This window comes from Odocoileus virginianus, chromosome 22 (genome assembly GCF_023699985.2).
Source record: "Odocoileus virginianus isolate 20LAN1187 ecotype Illinois chromosome 22, Ovbor_1.2, whole genome shotgun sequence".
NCBI lineage: Eukaryota > Metazoa > Chordata > Mammalia > Artiodactyla > Cervidae > Odocoileus > Odocoileus virginianus.
In genome coordinates, this window is record NC_069695.1 from 36,831,798 (window position 1) to 36,851,173 (window position 19,376).

General features: G+C 47.5%; 1 protein-coding gene across 6 annotated transcripts in view; it reads left to right on the forward strand.

The window, feature by feature from the left end:
• The window catches only part of FHOD3 (formin homology 2 domain containing 3), a 515,377-nt gene that overhangs the window by 323,940 nt on the left and 172,061 nt on the right, over positions 1-19,376 (forward strand). For all 6 annotated transcript variants that reach the window (XM_070452863.1, XM_070452865.1, XM_070452864.1 and 3 more), the window contains exons 7-8: positions 6,827-6,938; positions 14,583-14,677. In XM_070452863.1, the coding sequence (XP_070308964.1) occupies positions 6,827-6,938; positions 14,583-14,677 (207 nt within the window). The remainder of the gene's footprint in view (positions 1-6,826; positions 6,939-14,582; positions 14,678-19,376) is intronic.

Consider the following 19,376-nt stretch of genomic DNA (forward strand, 5'->3'; position numbering starts at 1 on the left):
TCATTCTTATGATGACAGCACAAACAGGGAGAGATTTGGACCCTAAGATGTCTGATAACCAGTTACAAAGGCTTTGGGGCATTCTGAGCTTTTTGCTTAGGAATTCTGAGCTTGAGTATATGTCTTTGGAGTAAAGCATTTAAGAGAAGTTTGATAAATATCTTAAGTCACTTGAATTTTGTTGTTGTTCTTGTTAAAATATTCAGCATATTCTTAGTTCTGGTTAACTTGTAAACTGTGTGGCAAAGTTTTGCGGATCAAGTTACCCTCCAATTTCTAATTCAGTTTTAATAACCAGCATCCACTTCTATAACGTACTTATGCTTTTTTTTTAAGTGGAAAAGAAACAGATAGAATGAAGCATGTCTTTCAAACCCCCTTTATAATTTAAATCCTGAGGTTTGTAAATTGTTTTCTTTCTATGGTTGCTGAATTTTTAGAAGAGTAGGAATTTGGAGACTTGGGGAATACTTTGATTTCTACTTCAGAAAGAACGTATTTGACCTGCTAGGTGAAGTTCTTGGTCTTCTCTAAGTACCATAAAACATGAAGGGAGTTCCAGTTTGCTTTTGTATTTGCTTATTTCAGGCTGTGCTGGGCCTTTGTTGCTGTCCGGGCTTTTCTCTGGTTGTGACGACTGGGGCTCCTCTCCAGTTGTGGTGCACCTGCTTCTCGTTGCAGTGGCTTCGTTCAGTAGCTGTGGATCCCAGCTCTAGAGTGCAGGCTCAATAGTGTGGCTCTCGGGCTTAGTTGCCCCTGGGCATGTGAGATCTTCCCGGATTAGGGATCGAACCTTTGTCTCCTGGATTCCCAGGCAGTTTCTTTGCCACTGAGCCACCAGGGAAGCCCTCTAGTTTGCATTTAAGAGCAGAATTATTGAGGAACTGCCTCTTACTTCTTTTCCATAACAACTGGTGGTTACATTTTATCTAAACCCTAGACAACCAGGTTCTGTACAGGCTGACTCCATGCCCTCCTTGTGGGTTGTTGACCTGGAAAATGAAACAACAGCAACAACAAAGCCAGTAAGCCCTGTGGACACCATCGTCCTACTCAGTCCCCGCCTCCCTGATATGGAGGTGACACTGCAGTCCTGGACTGTCCGTGGGGCCTCCCTGGTCTTCGGAAGCCTCACGCCCTCCGCTTTGTGCTGTGTAGGAACAGAGAGGAGCAGCTGCCGCGGAGAGTAAGGCTCACACTGATGAGAAGCACAGTTCACCGCTGGCTGCGTGTTCCTGTCCTCGTGCGACGGGGTTGTCTCAGATTCCTGTTCTATACTGTGATTTAGCTGCTTGTTTAAAGCAACATTAAACATAATTTATTATGATGGATGGCACTAAAATAGAGTACCAGTTTTTCCTAGAATGTAATTGTAGTTGATCCTTGAATTATGCAGAGGTTAGAGACCCAGACCCTCCCAAGAGTTGAAAAATGGTGTGTAAATTAAAGTCAACTCTCCATATCTGCGGTTCTTCCATATCCGCAGTGCTGTACCCGTGGTTCCGCACCCATGGATTCAAGTAGCCGCGGATCATGTAGTACCATGGTATTTACTTTTGAAAAAGAAAGAAAACTTCCTATGAGTGGACCTGCACAGTTCAAACCCATGTTATTCAAGGGTTGACTGTATATAAAAGTAGGTAATGTGTAGCCCAAAGGCTGAGTGTAGACCCTCCCCTCCGTGTGGTTCCTCCAAACCCTAAAATAAGTGGGCTTATTTGTATAAGCAGGAACCTAAAGGCTGTCACACCGCCTTTCTGGTTCCTGGAAGCCCAGAAGGCTGACTAGATCAGATCTGAGCCTGTCCAACCACCTCTCCTCCCCAGTGTAAGGGCCTGGCTCTGGGAGTAGCTCTCCGTCCTCAGTAGCCTGACTCTGAGGGCCCCTGGCACCAGTAATGCCCTCAGCCATGTCACGTGGAGGTGTTCTGAGTCCTGTCTCCAAAGCAGGATGACTGTCTCCTTAAAGGTAGGGCTACAGCTTCCTGACCCCCCGCCCCCCAGGGACCCTCAGTGGGTGCTGGGCATCTGGAAGGCACTCAGGACATTGAAAGAAGAATCAGAGTATCTTGGGATTGGGAAGGACCTTAGATAGCTCGGCCAGCTCATCCCCATCCAGGTTCTGAATTGCTTCTGCAATAGCCTTAACAAGGGCCGCTCAGGCCCTCTGATGTAGGGAATCTACACCCCCCAGCGTCTGGTTGGTCTCAGAACCACTGCTTCTGAGATTGACTCCATGTTGCCCTGGTTACTGTTTTGTGACCAATTGTTTTATCTTTTCAAGTGGTTCATGCTCCATAAGAATGAGAATCAGTTCTTAGTGATTGCCCCCAGTGCTAGACAGATAGGCAGAGTTTTGAGCCTGTAAGTTGTTTGTGATGAAACCGCCCCTTAGAACATGAAGGAGCACCAGGCAGAGATGAAATGTCATTGGAGGGTCACTGCCACAGCCCTTTGAGAAGCCTCTAGTGTCTGAGCCTTGCAGTGGTGTGTGTGCTGGCATCCATGCCATGTGTTCCCCACCCCTCATTCATGGTCCTTGCTCCCACTGCCACGGTGGGCCTGCCTCTCCTGGTCCATCACTGGCCTCTCGTTGACCTCTTCTCAGCAGGTCAGGAAGCTCAGTGGCCACTCCTGCTAGAATGTGTCTTAGAGTAAGTACAGCGGATTTTTAAGAGCTCTGAGATGATGAGCAGCGTGTTTGGACTTGGAGGAATAGCTGTGTGGCCTTCACTGTGGCTGTTCCAAGGTTTTAGGGGGTTTTGATAGCATTCCAGATACTTGAGGGCATCAAATTAAGTGAATTCTGGAAAAATGAGCATTTGGTGTAGAAATCTTTTGAAGTCAGGAATTCTTGTTACTTTCAAGTCGGTACAGCAATGCTAATGAGGTATTTCAGAAGAGGAGCTCCGCTGGTTGTGTTTTGATGATTAGTTGGGACATGCTAGCAATTAGTACTGTTCATTTCCATTAAATTAATGTGCTAATGCTCTCTTTTTTCTAAAGTAGTTTAACTATATAATATGTTTGTGATTAATTTTACATAGTAAAGCTTCCAAACACACAGAAACATCAACTTAGACCGAGTAGAAGCCAAATTCACAGAAGCCTAAAATCATGAATCAAAAGAGTTTAGGGGTTTTTTAAAAATAAAATTAAGCGGCAAACGATCTCTAAGCAGAGCCTTCATAGCAAAGGAGAAGACGACGTGAACAGGCATGTTGAGACTAATAGGGAAAGAGACTTCCCGAGAAAACAGTGGTTTCTTGCTTAGAGAACCTTGTAAGGGAGAGTGGGTCCTTGGGTACCCTGTCAGCCAAGGCCCCGTGACCACAGAGATGCCCAGGAGGGAGCCCAGCTGAGACCAGCTGATGGGGCCATGGGCTGGGCAGCAGCCAGGTTCTTTCCCACGAAGGCACCGAGGAGGCTCAAACCACATAATAATAGTCCACCCACCGAGGAGGGCTCCAAGCCTGGGCTTGCTGGGTTGTTTTATTTACTTGAAGACATTTTTTCTGCTCTACATGTACCAAGATAGCACAGTTCATCGTGCCATGCCTTCCTCTCCTACCCCCCACCTTGTAGTTGTGGAGAAAAACACTCTGGAATTTAGTCTATTTCCAGTTAGGGAGAACAGAGAATGTGGGACGCGGGTGACAAAAGGTGAATGTGCTCTAGAGAGTTCAGAGCCCTCACCAGAACTCAGGTCCCATTTGATAAGGATGTTGCAGGGCGGATGGATGGCAGACCAAGGCGCTGCTTGTCCTGAGTGCACTTGCGGGGGTGGGGCCCAGCCCTGCTGAGGGCTGGGGGGCCGTCGGGGGTCCAAGCGGGCTGAGGAGACTGGCTCCACACACATTAGTGGTTGGGTTTGCAGGCCAAGCCTTGGTGAAGAGGGCACTCCAGCCTGCCCTTCGTGTGCAGTACTGACCCCACAGCCCCTTGGAGGCAGAGCCGGTTTCTGCTGTGTCAGAAAAAACAGCATCTCCGCCACCAGGTAGCTTCTGCTCTGGGGCTTCCCTGGTGGCTCAGCTGGTAAAGATTCTACCTGACATGCAGGAGACCTTGATTCAACTCCTGGGTCGGGAAGATCCCCTGGGGAAGGGACCCACTGCTCTAGACAGGCGTGACGTGTGTATCAGGTGAGTGAACGTGTATGTAGCAGTTTCAGGTCATGATAAAGGACATGAATAAAACAGAACAGGTTGACGTAAGTGACCAAGGGGCTCCTTTAGATGAAATCGTCAGAAAGGTTATTTCCCATGAGGGGAAATCTCTCAGACCTGGAAGAAAAGGAAAGGCCAGTCCTGTGGTGACTGGTGAGGGAATAGCCAATGAGAAAACTCTTGAGTCAGGCACAAGCTTCAGTATGTGAAAAACACACGGTCACGTGACTAAAGAGAGGTGGCTGATGGGAGTGCCCCGGGCAGAAGGGGAGTGACCGGGGAAGAGGACAGAGAGCTTGGTTGGACGCCACCCTGAATGTGATGCAGAGCCAGTGAACGGTTGAGAGTGCCAGGGTCACTCGGCTAAAGTTTAGAGAAAGGGCTTCAGGGTGATAAGCCCAGAAGTACTGAGGAGGCTCTCACAGTGGTCTCAGGTGGACAGGGAGAGGGGGCTGTGGGCAGAGTCAGGGCAGGGACAGCTGCTGACAGCCCTGATGGTTAGAGTCATTGTGAAATTGGGAGGGAGGAGGTCAGGGTGGCTCCCATGTGCAGTGAGTGAATGGTGGGGCCTTGTCCTGAGGTGTGGACTTGTGGAAGGAACACGCTGGAAGTAGTGGGTGGGACAGGATGAGCACAAGTGCAAATCAAGAGAGTCCTCTTTGGGCTACATTGAACTCGGGGGCCCATACGAGTGGCGAGGTCAGGTGCCAGGTCTGAAGGGCATTGAGTCATAAATGGGATGTACAGTTAAGGGCCTGGATGAACTCATCTGGACAGAGTGTGTGGCAAGGGAGCAGGATGGGGGAGTGAACTCTGAGGCCTCCCCACACCTGGAGGTTGAGCTTCTTAGAAGGAGCCAGCTAGTGTAGCCCCCTAGGGAGGAGACTGTGGTCAGCCATGCATGAGAAAATTGTTTCTGGAGGGAGCAGTTGATTGTCATGTGCTGCTGAGAGTTGAGCTAAAATGAGCCTAGAACAGTAACCACTGGGCACCATGGGAAGTGAAAGTGTTAGTCACTCAGTCGTGTCTGACTCCTTGTGACCCCATGAGCCTGTCAGGCTCTGCTGTCCGTGGAATTCTCCAGGCAAGAATACTGGAGTGGGTTACCATTTCTTTCTCCAGGGGATCTTCCCGACTCAGGGATTGAACCTTGGTCTCCTGCATTGAAGGCAGATTCTTTACCGTCTGAGCCACCAGGGAAGCCTGGACAACATGGAGGCCATCAGCAACCTTGACAAGAGTAATTTAATCTGCGCCGTGGAGATAGAAGCCCTGTCAGGTTGGGTTGAGGAGTCCATGGGAAATGGAGAAGGGGAATCAGGGAGTATGGCAACTCTTTTGAGCAATTTTCTTATAAAGGGGAGCTGGAAACCATGGCTCTGACTGGAGAGAGCTATGGAATCGAGGAAAAGCCAGCTGGTTTACTAGGGGAGATGACACAAGACAGGGGGTGGGGGGGGAGGTGGGGTCATGAATTTGGGGAAATGACTTGGGGTGGGTGATGGTTTTACCCTGTCCCCCTGGTGTGTACAGGGCTCCACATCCCCCCCTAAAGTGCACACCTGGCCATGCAGGAGTCCCTGGGCCTGAAGAGCTGGTGGAGTGCCTAGAGCTGGTTCTCTGCAGTCACGGAGAGTGAATAAGGGCTGATTGGCTGCTCCGTGGGTGATTCATTCATGCCACGAGCAAACACCGCTGAGCCCGCTCTGGCCCAGGTGTGGTTCCGGCCCCGCAGACCCCATGCACAGCAGCCTGCCTCCCCAGGAGAGCGCTTTCTGCCCATGGGGTGGGGGTAGGGGCAGAGGGGCCTTGGCCAGCCACCTGCTGGAGACCTCCCGAGGAGCAGCCCTGAGGCAGATATGCTGTTTCCTAGAAGGGGGATTTGAACCTGTTTCCAGGAGGAAGGTGGTGTGTGATTTCTTTGAGGAGGAAGTGAGGTGCAGGAAAGGAGACATGAGTCAAGGTTGCAGCGGCAAAGCCTGTGGGGAGGGGTGGGGGGCTGAGCTGGAAGCCCCAGGCTGCCACAGTCCACCCCCAACCCCACCCCACCCCCGGCAGCTGAGTGAGTTAGGGATCAGTGGCGCCTGCATTTCTCCAGGTAAGTGACCTTCAGTCGCCATGAGGAGGGGCCCTGGGCTGAGTGAGGCTCCTCATGAGTGCGGTCCTCTGGGCCCAGGACTGTGGCGGTGAGGACCCAGATGGCCTTCCCTGTGCAGTTTTAAGAACCTGAACTTGATTCAAGCGTCCTGTTGCAGCATCAGACAAGTCATTTAGCCTGCCATGCCTGCTTCTTCATCAGAAAAAAAATTGGATTTGATTGCTGTACATCATAATGATCTAGTCTGGTTAGAATGAAGTTACCAACCCAGCAACCACCGCCTCCTGTATTGACAGACACCCTGTGTGAGCCCTGGGGCCAAAGGCCTTGGGTTCAAATTCTGATTCCGTTTCTAGCTGTGGGATCTTGAGTTGGAGACTGGACCTGAGTTTACTTGTCTGTGCAATGGGGTTAATACTGACACCTGCGTTCTGAGGTGTCCAGTGAAGGAATCTGCGTAATTGCTGAGAAGAGTGGCTGGGCGCCAGCTGCTATCAGGACAAAGCCTGCAGACATCCCCGCTGTATCTGCAGCTGCATGATGGTTGTGTCTTGTCTCCGCAGTTCCGCCTGGTGGTGAAGACAGCCCTGAAGCTGCTGCTGGTCTTTGTGGAATACTCGGAGTCCAATGCACCTCTCCTGATTCAGGCCATCTCTGCCGTGGACACGAAAAGGGGTGAGTGATCCCTGCCCGCTATGTCATCCAAGTAAAAGTGTCTGATGTAAGAAGATTTCCACTTTTTGTTTCCATGTTCAAAGCAGAATTAAGAAGGAACAGAATTCCCTTTGTGTGGACTTCTGACATCAGGAAACAGATGTTTCAGGATGCATATGTATAAAGATTAGGTGAAGGAGGGAACAGTGAAAGAAAAGCACCCCTGACCCAGGCAGGACAGGTCAGACTCCAGCTTATCTTTATGCTCCATCTTCAACCCCCACAACTGAACACACAGAACCAGCTTGTTCTCCTCTTTTCCCATCCTGTTGGGGTCACTTTGGCTCCTTCCCCTCTTCCCCTCTCTCCTACCTGCTTTATTGGCTCTCACCCCACAGTGTTCCTTGAACATTCCTTGCATCTTCTTCACCATCTCTCTCCAGGTATCCTTTGCCTCCTCGAAATGCTACCAGCCTCTCTGTTATTGGAGGATTCTTCTAAACCACAAATTTGGTCACATCATTTTCCATCTGAAACCTGCCAGTGGCTTCCCAGTGCCCACAGGGTTAGGACTGATCCTTCAGCATCCAGTCCCTGTTTACCCGCCACCCCCACCTCCTACCCAGCCTGCACCAGGCCCGCCCTACCTTGGATCAGATGAGCATATTCTTTCAAAGCCCCATGTGCCCCCTCATCTCTGCTGTGTTGTTATCGTTGCCCATTCTCTCAGGAGTGTGTCTCCTGCTAGACAGTGGGGTGCCTGTCGGCTCTGGGTGTCCTGGCACCTGGCTTACCCACAGCAGGAAGGCCTACTGCCAGCCTGCACACCTGATGACAAATGAGCTTTAGATTTGGTTTATGTCATGACATGCTGTGTCCCCTTTAATATTGTGAAGCCTGATTCTGAAGTGGGTTTCTGTTTTGTTTTATTCTTTTAAACAGCTTCCCTGGTAGCTTGGATGGTAAAGAATCTGCCTGCAATGCAGGAGACCAGTGTTCAATCCCTGGGTCAGAAAGATCCCCTAGAGAAGGGCATGGTAACCCACTCCAGTATTCTTGCCTGGAGAATCCCATGGACAGAGGAGCCTGGTGGGCTGCAGTCCTTGTGGTTGCAGAGTCGGAGATGACTAACAAATACTTAGGTTTTGTTCCTCAGTAGGACATGTTCATTAATATTTTCATCCCCACAAAGACTCTAACAAGAACAAAAACTTATTAACATTAATTATTTTCTTTTTATAATGGAAATACTCTGTAGAAAATTTGGAAAAAACAGTGTAAAGAAGACCATAAAAATTTACCTGTAGTCTCACCGGATAGAATTGCTGTTAACATGTTGGTGTATGGCTGTATGTATGTATGGACACACATGTTTATGTACAAGTCAGCTCAGGGACAACTGATGAAAAGAAATGAGAGGCCTATGTGGCCTTCTCTGATTCAAACCACTTGTGTCTCTGACTCAGTGTTGTTCAGAGACCCACATTCAGGACTGAATATAAAGATGAAAGAAAGCAGCTTCCTAGTTGCTTTGAAAGTTTGAATATAAGTTAATGAAAGCCATCCAGGACCCTGAACTGGGCTTCTGCACATTTCCCACACACTCACAGGCAGATGTCAGTCCCCAGCATGGTGGAGTGCAGGAAGGAGGCAACTCCGGGCCTGTGTGTGCGTGTACCGCAGACAGTCCTAGTGTGTGATCAGGGGCTGTGAGTCTGGAAGGCTGATGGCAGATTGGGGCAGGTTTTTCTGCCCAGGCTTGTTGCCATCTGAAGCATGAGCATGAAGACCCTCACGGCCTAAAGCACATCATGGGGACCCCTTGAGGATCCTAATGAAGGCTCCCAATGACTCAGAAGCCAGGGTGGGCTTTCCCAAGGCCAGTCCAGGGCTGAGGGTCAAAGATGGATGTTTGGGAAGAGAGTGAAGCTGATCCTTCCATTCCTCCTTGGAAGAAGATTCATGCTGTATTCTCCAACTCTTTGAGTTACTTTAGGATAACTAGCAGAATCTTCATTTTCCTATCCTAAATTTCAGGTAACCCTTGGGCCCTTGTCATGTGGGCCATGTTAAAACAGACAAACTTCTTATGACCTTGAGGTTCTCGCTTTAGTTCACTGGTTTGGGAGCTCAGAGCGTCCTTCCTCAGACTGCATATCTCATGGAGAGACCATTTGGGGTAGAGGAGTGATCCTGAATGCAGCCAACCCCAAAGTCTCCACCTGCAGGCCCAGCTGCACACTCAGCTGTACTCTCTCCCCCAAGACAAAGTGATGGCCGCTCTTTCCCAATTTGTAAAAATAAAGTCATAACAGTGAATGGATTGTTTTCTCAACCTCATGGTTTTTCCAATGAATTTCTTAAGCTTTTGGCAAGTATTATCATCTGACTGCTACTGAGCACTAGCAGCTGAGAACAAAAAGGATCAACACTGATGGAAAAACTCAGCCATAGCTTATCATGTGTGGTTCAGTAGCATATTTCTCTATGACATGTGTGGTCTTGGCCATGACATTATAACACATATATATAACACCATCCTATGTTACTGCTAGTAAAACTGTTCCTGAACTTTGTGCTGGAATTGCACACATAAATATGTCATGCTCTTCTGCGGAGGGAAGCACGACTTGCAGGTGTGTTTCCACCTGGCAGGTTGAGAAGCTGCTCTCCAGTCCCTCTGGACTGGAGTGAGCGAGTAGGTAGACATGCCAGAGGTGACCAAGGGCCAGCTAAGTACGTCCATTTCTACACAAGTTTATAAATCCACCATAAATGTGACTCCTCAAGGTGGTTTTGGACTCATTCTTTTGGAGGTTAGGGTGGAAAATGGGCATGTTAACGTGCAGACCTTTTTAACAGAAAGGAATTCTTTGGGTGATGAGAAATGGTAGGTTTAAAGAATCAGCAAGGAAAGTCAACAAGTGAGACACAAGTTCTCAGAAATTACTAGCAAATGAAGTTTTCCAAGAACAAATTCCTCTGATTGCTGTATAAACAGCATATCCCACACATGGGTTAATGGGAAAGGTTCATTTGTGAGCATGGATGGACAGATTACTGTTCTGCCAACAGTGGGCCAGTTAGGGAGCAGCAATAAAAGCTGAGGGATTTAGGTGTATCATAGGGACTAATAAATATGTGTTAATTAATGAAGGTTAAAATGGCCCCATTTGATCGTGGCAGTTGGCACTTCGGCTCAGGTGCTAGAATGAAACCATGGATTTGAGTTAGTCTCTAAGGCATGGCTCAGGGTCACACCTGTCTGTGCAGGCTGCTGGCACATCTTCTCCTTTGCATGTGTCTTCAAGTCACTTTCCCTTCCTAGTGGACAGGGCCAGGCAGGAAGAGAGAATGGCAGTAAGCAGTCATGGAAGCCCATGGGAAGGCTTTGCTTTGTCATTCTGCCATCGTCAAAGACTTCTTCACTCTAGTGATTAGCAGGAAACTGGTCGAGAACCCCCTGCTCCCCTGGGCAGGGTGCCCCTCCCTCTGACTGTTTGGGTTTCCCTCCCAGACAGAGGGTGGGGTAAGTGACCAGATGGGGTACCTTATTTTGAAATTTCAGTCATAAATCTTGAGTCCTGCTAATTTTGGTTCAGCACTGCTTTTGAAGAGGTGCCATTTTTCATTTGAATGTGAGGTGATGAGATATGACATAATTTTTAAACATGTGTCTCACACATGATTAACGGGGTTGGGGAGGTGGGTGGAGAATCCAGACATCCTTTCAAGCCATCTTGTCTCTGACTTGTGCTTAAGGGTACATTGCTCTGTGAAGACTGCACAGAGCATGGCAGAGGTCAGAGTGCACAGAACTCAAGCTGTTTCCATGGTTATCTGGAGCAGAAGCGTATTCGTTAAGTGTTCGTCTGTCACAGTGAAAGAGACGGAACACAAATCTGGGACCTTGTGTTTGAGTGTTAGACCAACTTGCATACAAGGCGTCATGCAAAATATTTTATTTTCTTTGGGGTTTAATACAGAGACTTGGAAGAGGGTAAGAGGACAGGAGTATTGAGCGGTTTATCCTGTGCTTACTCATTCTGGGTTGAGAGCGGGGTGACGTGGTTTGCTGGGAGGAGGGGGCCTGGCCAGGAAGCCTGCAGGGCAGGCCTGGGGGGTAGCATGGGTGTCCCCTGCCCACCACCTCCTCTCAGTGACAACTACTGCTGTCCATGTGCCTGTCACACAACAGACACCGTTCTAAACGTTTTTCATATAAAATTCATTTGTTTAACAAATATTTAGGGCTTCCCTGTGGCTCAGAGGGTAAAGCGTCTGTCTGCAATGCAGGAGACCTGGGTTTGATTCCTGGGTTGGGAAGGAATCCAGGAGTTTCCTGGAGAAGGAAATGGCAACCCTACTCCAGTACCCTTGCTTGGAAAATCCCATGGATGGAGAAGCTTGGTAGACTGCAGTCCATGGGATTACAAAGAAATATTTAAGTGCCAATCATGTGCCTTCAAACTTCAGAGAGAAAGCAGGCTGTCATAGATCCTATACTCACTCCAGTGCTGGAGGTGGAGTTGGAGAGACACGGACAGTGATGATGAAGGAAGTGACCATCTCCTGATGTTCTGCATCAGCACTCAGGAGGGGCAACAAAGTGCCATATCTCTGGGATACCTCACAGTGAGCCGCTAGGGTGGATGTCATCTCACCAGTTCACATGCCTCCCCCGAGCCTCTGTTCATTCTACTACTCTGTTCAATTTTGTTCTCTGTTATGTGAAGGGGGAAGGTCATGTGGTTTATGGTCTAACACAGGGCCACCCCACACATGTTATTTGCTCAGTCATGTCCAACTCTGTGACCCCATGGACTGTAACCTCTGTCCATGGGATTCTCCAGGCAAGAATACTGGAGTGGGTGGCCATTGCCTTCTCCAGGGGATCTTCCCGAGTCAGGGATTGAACCTGGGTCTTCTGCATTGCAGACAGATTCTTTACCGTCTGAGCCACCAGGGAAGCCCCAGGGAAAGTGTTAGTTGCTACCCACACATACACACACGAAACCCCATATGGAGCAGTGAAGGTGTGGATGGAGGGGAGCACTGAACTGGACCATTTAGTTCTGACAGATGGGCTCCTGGGACAGATACAGCTGCTGGTGCTTGTCAGGCCAGTTGGAGCCCTGACAAGGTATTTGTGTTGAATTAGAAGGTGTCCTCACCTTCCCCTTCATTCCTCTAAAAATTTCCTATTTTCTGGTCCCCAAACAGTCAAAGGATAGTGAACATGTATCCCAGTAGTGTCTGATTACATGCAAATTTCCAGATTCGAAATCCTTAAATGATAAAAAGGGAATCAGATATTATAACTGAAGAACACTTTTTGTGTATATCTTTTTTAAACTTTATTTATTTATTTTGGCTGTGCTGGACCTTCATTGCTGTGTGGGCTTTTCTCTAGTGGCAGGGAGTGGGGCTACTCTCTAGTTGCGATACATGGTTTTCTCATTGAGGTGGCTTTTCTTGTTGGGGAGCACAGGCTGTAGGACGTGAGGGCTTCAGTACTTGCGGCACATAGACTCAGTAGTTGTGGTTCCTGGGCTTAGTTGCTCTGCGGCATGTGGGATCTTTCCAGACCAGGAATCAAGTCAAATCCATATCTCCTGCATTGGCAGGTGGATTCTTTACCACTGAGCCACCAGAGGAGCCCCTGAATATGTTTTTTATTAAATGAAGCCTCTGTTTGAGTGCTTTCATTATTATGGATAAAGTGGTGCATAGATACGTGTGTCTGCATAAGAGAGAGAAAGAGGCATGAGATAGACCATCCACCTCTCTCCCTCTGGGATGCTTGCCATTGCTTCCTTCCTCTCCTTCCACAGGCCCCATTTGACATCTTTGGCTCCAAATTAAGCAACCAAGAAGCATTTTGGGGCCTCTGAGTCCCAGTGGGAATTCTTTGCATCAATGCTGTCTTTCTTGGACAGGCTTTTCTTTACCCACGTAGAACTCATGTTTTCATGTTTTGTACTGAGGTTGGGTGTGAGTATGAGTGACAGAAGTTGCCCTTTCATAAGCACAAGCAGAGGCATTTAGAACACTTGACCTACACTTAGACAATGAGACCTACTGACCACGTTGATTATCTTGAGGACAGAAATGGTTACTTTGCTGGGCTGTGAAGAAGAGGTGTGGACGTCAAGATAATTTGGTGATAAATATCAGCAAGAAGATAATTCAGCAGTTAGCACTCAAAGGATCTTGCTTTTGTGTTCGGAGTAACAATGGGTCATAGAAGCTTAGTCATAGATTTCTAGTTTGGACTAACTGAGCAACTAGCCCAAAGGAAAAGGCATTTTTGTTCCCTTGCTGAGATCACCAACAGACCTGTACATGAAATTTTATCTGTGTCTTTCATGTAGTACAGTAGGTGCCTCATCCTTTTTAAATTCTCCTGTCCTGTCTCCTTACTGTGTGCAGTGAATTCTCTGGTTCTTTAAAAACTACCCCAGTTTAAACATACCCTGTGCCCTCTCAGAGATCCCCATTGACTAGTCAGCAGACATTTTATTGAGCACCTAATATGTGCCAGGCACTCTGCCAAGGGCAGAGAGACAAGACAGATGCCGTCGCTTCCCTGGGGGAGCTTTTGTTCACAAGACCAGGAAATCAGCTCTGACATAACCCATCCAACAATCAGCATTTGAAACCCCACTGGTTTCAGGTTATTTCAGAATTTACTTTTATCAGCAAAAATAGGCAATATCCCTTTGAGATCTTTATAGAGAAACCAGGAAAGAGCTGCATGTTCCACACTACCATGCCAAGGGCAAGGCAGCACTTCACTGCAGATGTTTATCCCCAGTGTAGGAAAATCATGTCAGTGTGTGTGTTCCCTTTGTGGCCTTGGCCTTGGTTCAGTGATCCTGAACATGCAGGGTTTTCCTGCCCTCCCTGAAGCCGTGGGACAACCTCCATGAGCCCCCACCGCCAGTCTCACTGAGGAGTCACTTCTTGCACCAAGCCCTCCTCAACCATCTCACTTCAAAAGACAGACCTCTCTTGTTTAATGACAGGCGTGGCTAAGCGCTTTGCCTTCTAATTGCTTTTACCCTGTGCTGACATGTGTTCTGTGTTTGTGCCTGACTGTTCCATTTGACTGTAGACCTTTTGAGGGCCACCTTCTAGAGACCCAATTCCTTGTATCTGGTTGATGCTTAAATAGTATTTGTGACTTGATAGAATAGAGATAATATACTTCTGTTCTGGAAATGTTTGCTAGATGGATGTTTCACTGTTACTGTTTTGAGTCCTTTGCTTGAGTGACTGTAAAGCTCTCCTGAATCCTCTTTCCTTGCAGGAGATAGACACACACAGATAGTACTTCCAGAACATTTCCATACTCGGAGAGTAAAACCCATGGTCTAAAAAAGCTACATATAATTGGATTTTTTAAAAAAATTGCCTATTTAGTATAAAGGGAACTTTTCGAGTAAACTGATAGGCATCCTACATGAGAAATATACATTTTCAAGTAGACAAGGATGACACGGCATATCATCACCTCGTTGGAAGGATGTACAGAGTCATGCTTTGAAATTTGATGAAAGGCATTACTGTCATTGGGTGATGAGTCTGGATAAACTGTGATGTGAGTTGGATAAGGAGTCCCACCCAAATTGCTGTTTCTCATGATTTTTGCTTTATTCATAGGAGTCACACCCTGGTCAAATATCATGGAAATCCTGGAGGAAAAGGATGGGGTCGACACGGAATTGCTGGTTTACGCGATGACTTTAGTGAACAAGGTTGGTTGATGTTTGTTGTGGGTTGAATTGTGTCCCCCACAAAAGACATTGAAGTCCTGACCCTGGAGCCAGTGAATGTGATCTTATTTGGAAATGGGACTTTTGCAGATGAGGTCATTAGGGTGGGTCCTAATCCAGTAGGACTGGTGTCCTTATAAGAAGAAAGAAGAGGCACACAGAGGAGAGATAGTGTACACACTTGTCCATGAGGAAGGCTGCCTTTGAAGGCAGGACTGGAGGTTGGAGTGATGCATCTGCCTGCTGAGGACCACCAAGGATGCTGAGGATTGCCAGCAGCCGGTCCCAGATGAGGCAAGGAAGGGCCCTCCCCTAGGGCCTTCAGGGGTAGCATGGCCCAGCCGACACATCTTTTATCTTTCCAAAACCAGGCTTTTCATTTTTAAAGGTCTGCCATGTTTCTGGTGGGTGCCGATGGTCACCTTTCACACTTGCACCAGGTTGTCTGTGCAGCCAGCGAACAGTGTGGCCATCAGCAGACCAGGCCAGAGATGTCCGCTGGGGCGGCTCTGTCCGGCTGCTGGTCCTCAAAGCTTCTTGCTCCAGTTCATCTGCAGTGACTTTGCCCTCCAACTCCCAGATCTTCGTGCTGAGCCTGCAGCAGCACCAAGACAGAACAGCCGGGACTGAAGCACGGGGCTTTAATGATGTTCCCTCTGTCTAGCCCATGAAGGTGCTTGCCTTCATCGAGGTCCCACAGCATGGCTCAGCCAACCTTACCCCCAGAAGCACAGAGGGATCCATCTGGAGAGACAGTCAGTGTTCAGACAGCGTCTGTGGCCCATGTAATTGGTCTTCAGCTTACAGTTTACCAAGTTTCGTACCTAATTTCAGTCACTGTAAGCCACTAAGTTTGTGGTACTGTGCTATGGCAAGCCCAAGGGAACTAGTACATGTGAAAACCTAAAATTTGCCCTCTGAAGAAGCGCACGCCATGTACACCCCCCATGCTGGTGGCTGGAACACGCTTCAGCATGACTCTTCATTAGAGGAGACCCTTCACACACATGCATGGTGTGTGTGCCTGTGGGCTGGTGTTCATACGTGTGAAGGTCCGAGTTGTCTGCGAAGTTTCTAGACTTTAGTTTTTCTAATGAAACCAGAAAGAGGATAGCAAGACTTTTATGGCTACTTTTGCTACTTTTCCTATTGAGATGTCCCCTTAACATTTTTCCTTAAGAATGTAGATGAACAAGTTTTACTCGTTTATTTCCACTTAGCTGACCAAGGACAGCCCAGTCTCAGGACTGGGGTTCCCTCAGTGTCCTGGCCCTTCCTTATTAATTACTGAGGGAGGGTGGGATGGTTATCTTCGCCCTGGACCCCAGACAGCACATCAGCCGCCCCAAGGCCCTGCCTTTATACTTCCCAGGGTGCCAGGTACAAGCCTAAGGACCAACTGCAGTGATGCTTAGTTCTTCAGAAAGGACTGAGAATCTCTTCCTGAAATACATTTGGAGAAATATGAACTGAGAAATATGAATTGGTAGAAAGCAACGTAATTATGAGAAGTAATTCTGCTAGATATTAAGATGTTGTGTAAACTTTAGGGATTAAAACAATGTGGTCCTGACTTTCTCCTTGGCAGATGGCTGAAGCAAAGAGGCTGAAAACAGACCTCAATGTACATGCAATGCACCCTGTAATTGAAATCCATAGGGGATGTTCAGCATCATTTATGACCGAGAGAGGTTTTGCTAAGTGGAAATAAATGAAAACATGCTTTGACTGTACAGCAAAATAAATTTCGGAAAGATTGAAAAGTTCAGTGAAACACACCAAACTGTAGTAAAATAAGAAGAAACAGAGGTGAAGATCAACTGGTCTCTGGTCAGTGAAGGTTCATCTAATAATATAACCAGTCACAAATATTCCAAAGAGAAGGACTTAAATACTTCACTGTATTAAACTGTAAAAGGTCATATTTACAAGATTTAAACCACCAATAAAAACTAAAGGCAAGTGGCAAACTTGGAATTCATTTCCAAAAATTGGGCAGAAAAGGGTACAATCCTAAGTCCATTGGGTTGGCACAAAAATTCGTTCGGGTTTTTCCTTAAGCTGGTCTGGAAAACATAAGCGAACTTTTTGGCCAACCCAGTAGTATGACCCCAGTCGACAAATGAATGACATTAACCCTACTAAGCTTGAAAGAAATATGCAGTTAAACAGCAAGCCATTTTCTCCAGGTTACATGGGCAGTGATTGCTTTTTAGTGAAATGCCAGTCATTGTTAAGGTCACAGGAAATTTCCTACAGTCCTGGTGGAAAACGGACACCCCTTTTCTGGATGATAATCCTAATAATTCATTTTTTTAAAATGTTCATATCTCTTTGTGAGTTGATTTAGCATGAAATTTGAAAGCAATTTTCTGTTGGTTTTTGAAAACGAAGGTCATCTATTTCCTGTCATTTTCAGTCACTGACCTTGTATTGGAAAAAACTGAATACAGAAAAAAACAAGGGGCGGGAGGCATTTCACTCTTGGGCAGTGTGTTCACTTAGTGGTGGAGGCCTTGCTTGGTTCAGTAATGACCCCGGCGGCAGCCATGTGACTTGGGCTTCTGCTGCCAATCGCTGGCCAGGACCCAGTGCGTGTCACTCTCCTTGGCACCACATGGCCTCCAACATCCAGGAATTCCTCGCTTACTCTTTCTCTTCTGGCGGTTCCATCCCATATTTGTTAGTCCTGGCCCAAGGGAAGGTTCCAAGGACACGATTCCAGGTGCCATCCTTTCCTCAGAAAGATCAGCAGGCACCCATACTGGGTTTGTTTGTTTTTGCTGAATTTTAGTCACATTGATCGTTCCAGTGAGTAACGTTCTCTGAGACCCGAAACATCATCACGCGTTGACGTGCTAATGTGGGTCTGGAAAAAATGCAGACTCTGAAATCTGGAAAATTGTATTGCTTTTCTAACTTTTCTTTCAACAAAATGGAAGAGGGCCTAATAATATGGAATTCAAAACATTAACATTTTTATGACAAAACAAGGGTACACAGTCCTAGCCTGCTCAGGGCTCTGAGACTGAAGTCTACTCCCTTGGTTAAACAGACACATTGATGAGGGGTTTCCAAGATCCAGACTAATCTCCCCTGAACTCTTCTCTTCCCCTCCATGTCATCACTAGATTGAGCGAGCATCAGGAACGAACCATTTCTCACCCTGAAAGCTGAAGTTGTGTGGTGTCCTGTCCCAGTCCAGCTGCAGTCCTCTCAGTGGGCCTCCCCCACTTTGGGAGCTCAGATATTGATCACCTTGTAGAATCAGATGAGGCAGGTGGGGACATGAACAACAAGAGGTGTCACTGTGGGGCTGGCTTGGAGCGTTTAGGGAAGGCGACTCCAGGGAGCCCCGGGGAGGGAAGTTATTCTAGTGGAGCCCAGGGGGTGAGTAACCTGATGGGATTCACACTGAGTGTTTGTTTTTAGATTTGACTATGTGGCTTTTTAAGTTATCATACAGTAAAATTAACTCTTTTCTTTTGGTATTTAGCTGTGGAAGGTCTAAAACATATAAAGTCATGGATGACCTTCACAGTTAGCATATAGAATGGCTCCATGTCTCCCCCAAAATCTCACACTCATGTTATCTTTTTATAGTGACATCCTGACCCCCTACTCATGTCCCTGACAACCACAGATTTATTCTCTAGCACTGTAGTTCTATTATTTCAAAAGTGGGACCCATACAGGATGTAACTGTTTGAGGCTGACTTCTCTCACTCAGCACAGCGTCTTAGAGATTCATCTATGTCTCTAGGTGTATTAGTAGTTCGCTCCTTTTCACTGCTGTGTCATGTTCCATTGTGTCAATACACCACCATTTGTTATCTCATCATCCACTGAAGGAGATTTGGTGTCCACAGCTTTTGACTTTCACAAATGCTCCTGCTGCAGTGAACACTTGTGTACAGGCTTTCGCTACCCTGGTTTTAACCCTCAAGAAGGATTTGATGGAATAAGTGAAAACCCAGGGAAAAGAAAAGAGAATGTTTGCTAAGACAGAGATTTCTCCTTTGAGAGGGACTGTAAAGATTTACTTGTCACAAATCCTGGCAAGGCAAGGTCTGAGAGAAACCAGAAAAGGGGGTCCCTAGTGTTGTCTGAGAGTGGAGGTGTCAAGAGACATTTGCTCACAGAGTTTTCTGGAGTGGCTGCCACCATTGCCAGAAGTAGGCACGTTGGCCATGAGTGTCAGGGTAGACATGGGAAGACAGGGCCCAGGAGGGGTGAGAGCGTGGCAGAGTTTGCGGAACATGTTAGAGAATCCGCTGAAAATAGGTGTTTTGGGGCTGCACAGCCCCCTCCCTGTGCGGACAGAGAGACAAGCCATCTTTGATTGTGGTGGGAGGCCAGCTCCCCTACGGCCACATGTGAGAGGGGGTGGCATCTGGATGTGGCTCAAGCCTGCATTTTCACCGTGGACATGATAGATGACTTCTCAATACCCTCATTTCTGCGCCTCTTACTGAGCAAGGACTCCCTGAGTCTGGTTCTATGGATCGAATGGTTTAATTTTTTAACAGTAATCCCCCTACCACCCCGTCATAGTCGGGCTTGCAAAGGCAACGGGGATTAGTTCTAGGAATTTAACCCCCTGGACTGAAAGAATCTCGACTGACTCTCTGCAGGGAAGAAAAGGGAAGAAGAAAGGAGGGGACCTGGATGCTGAGGAGAC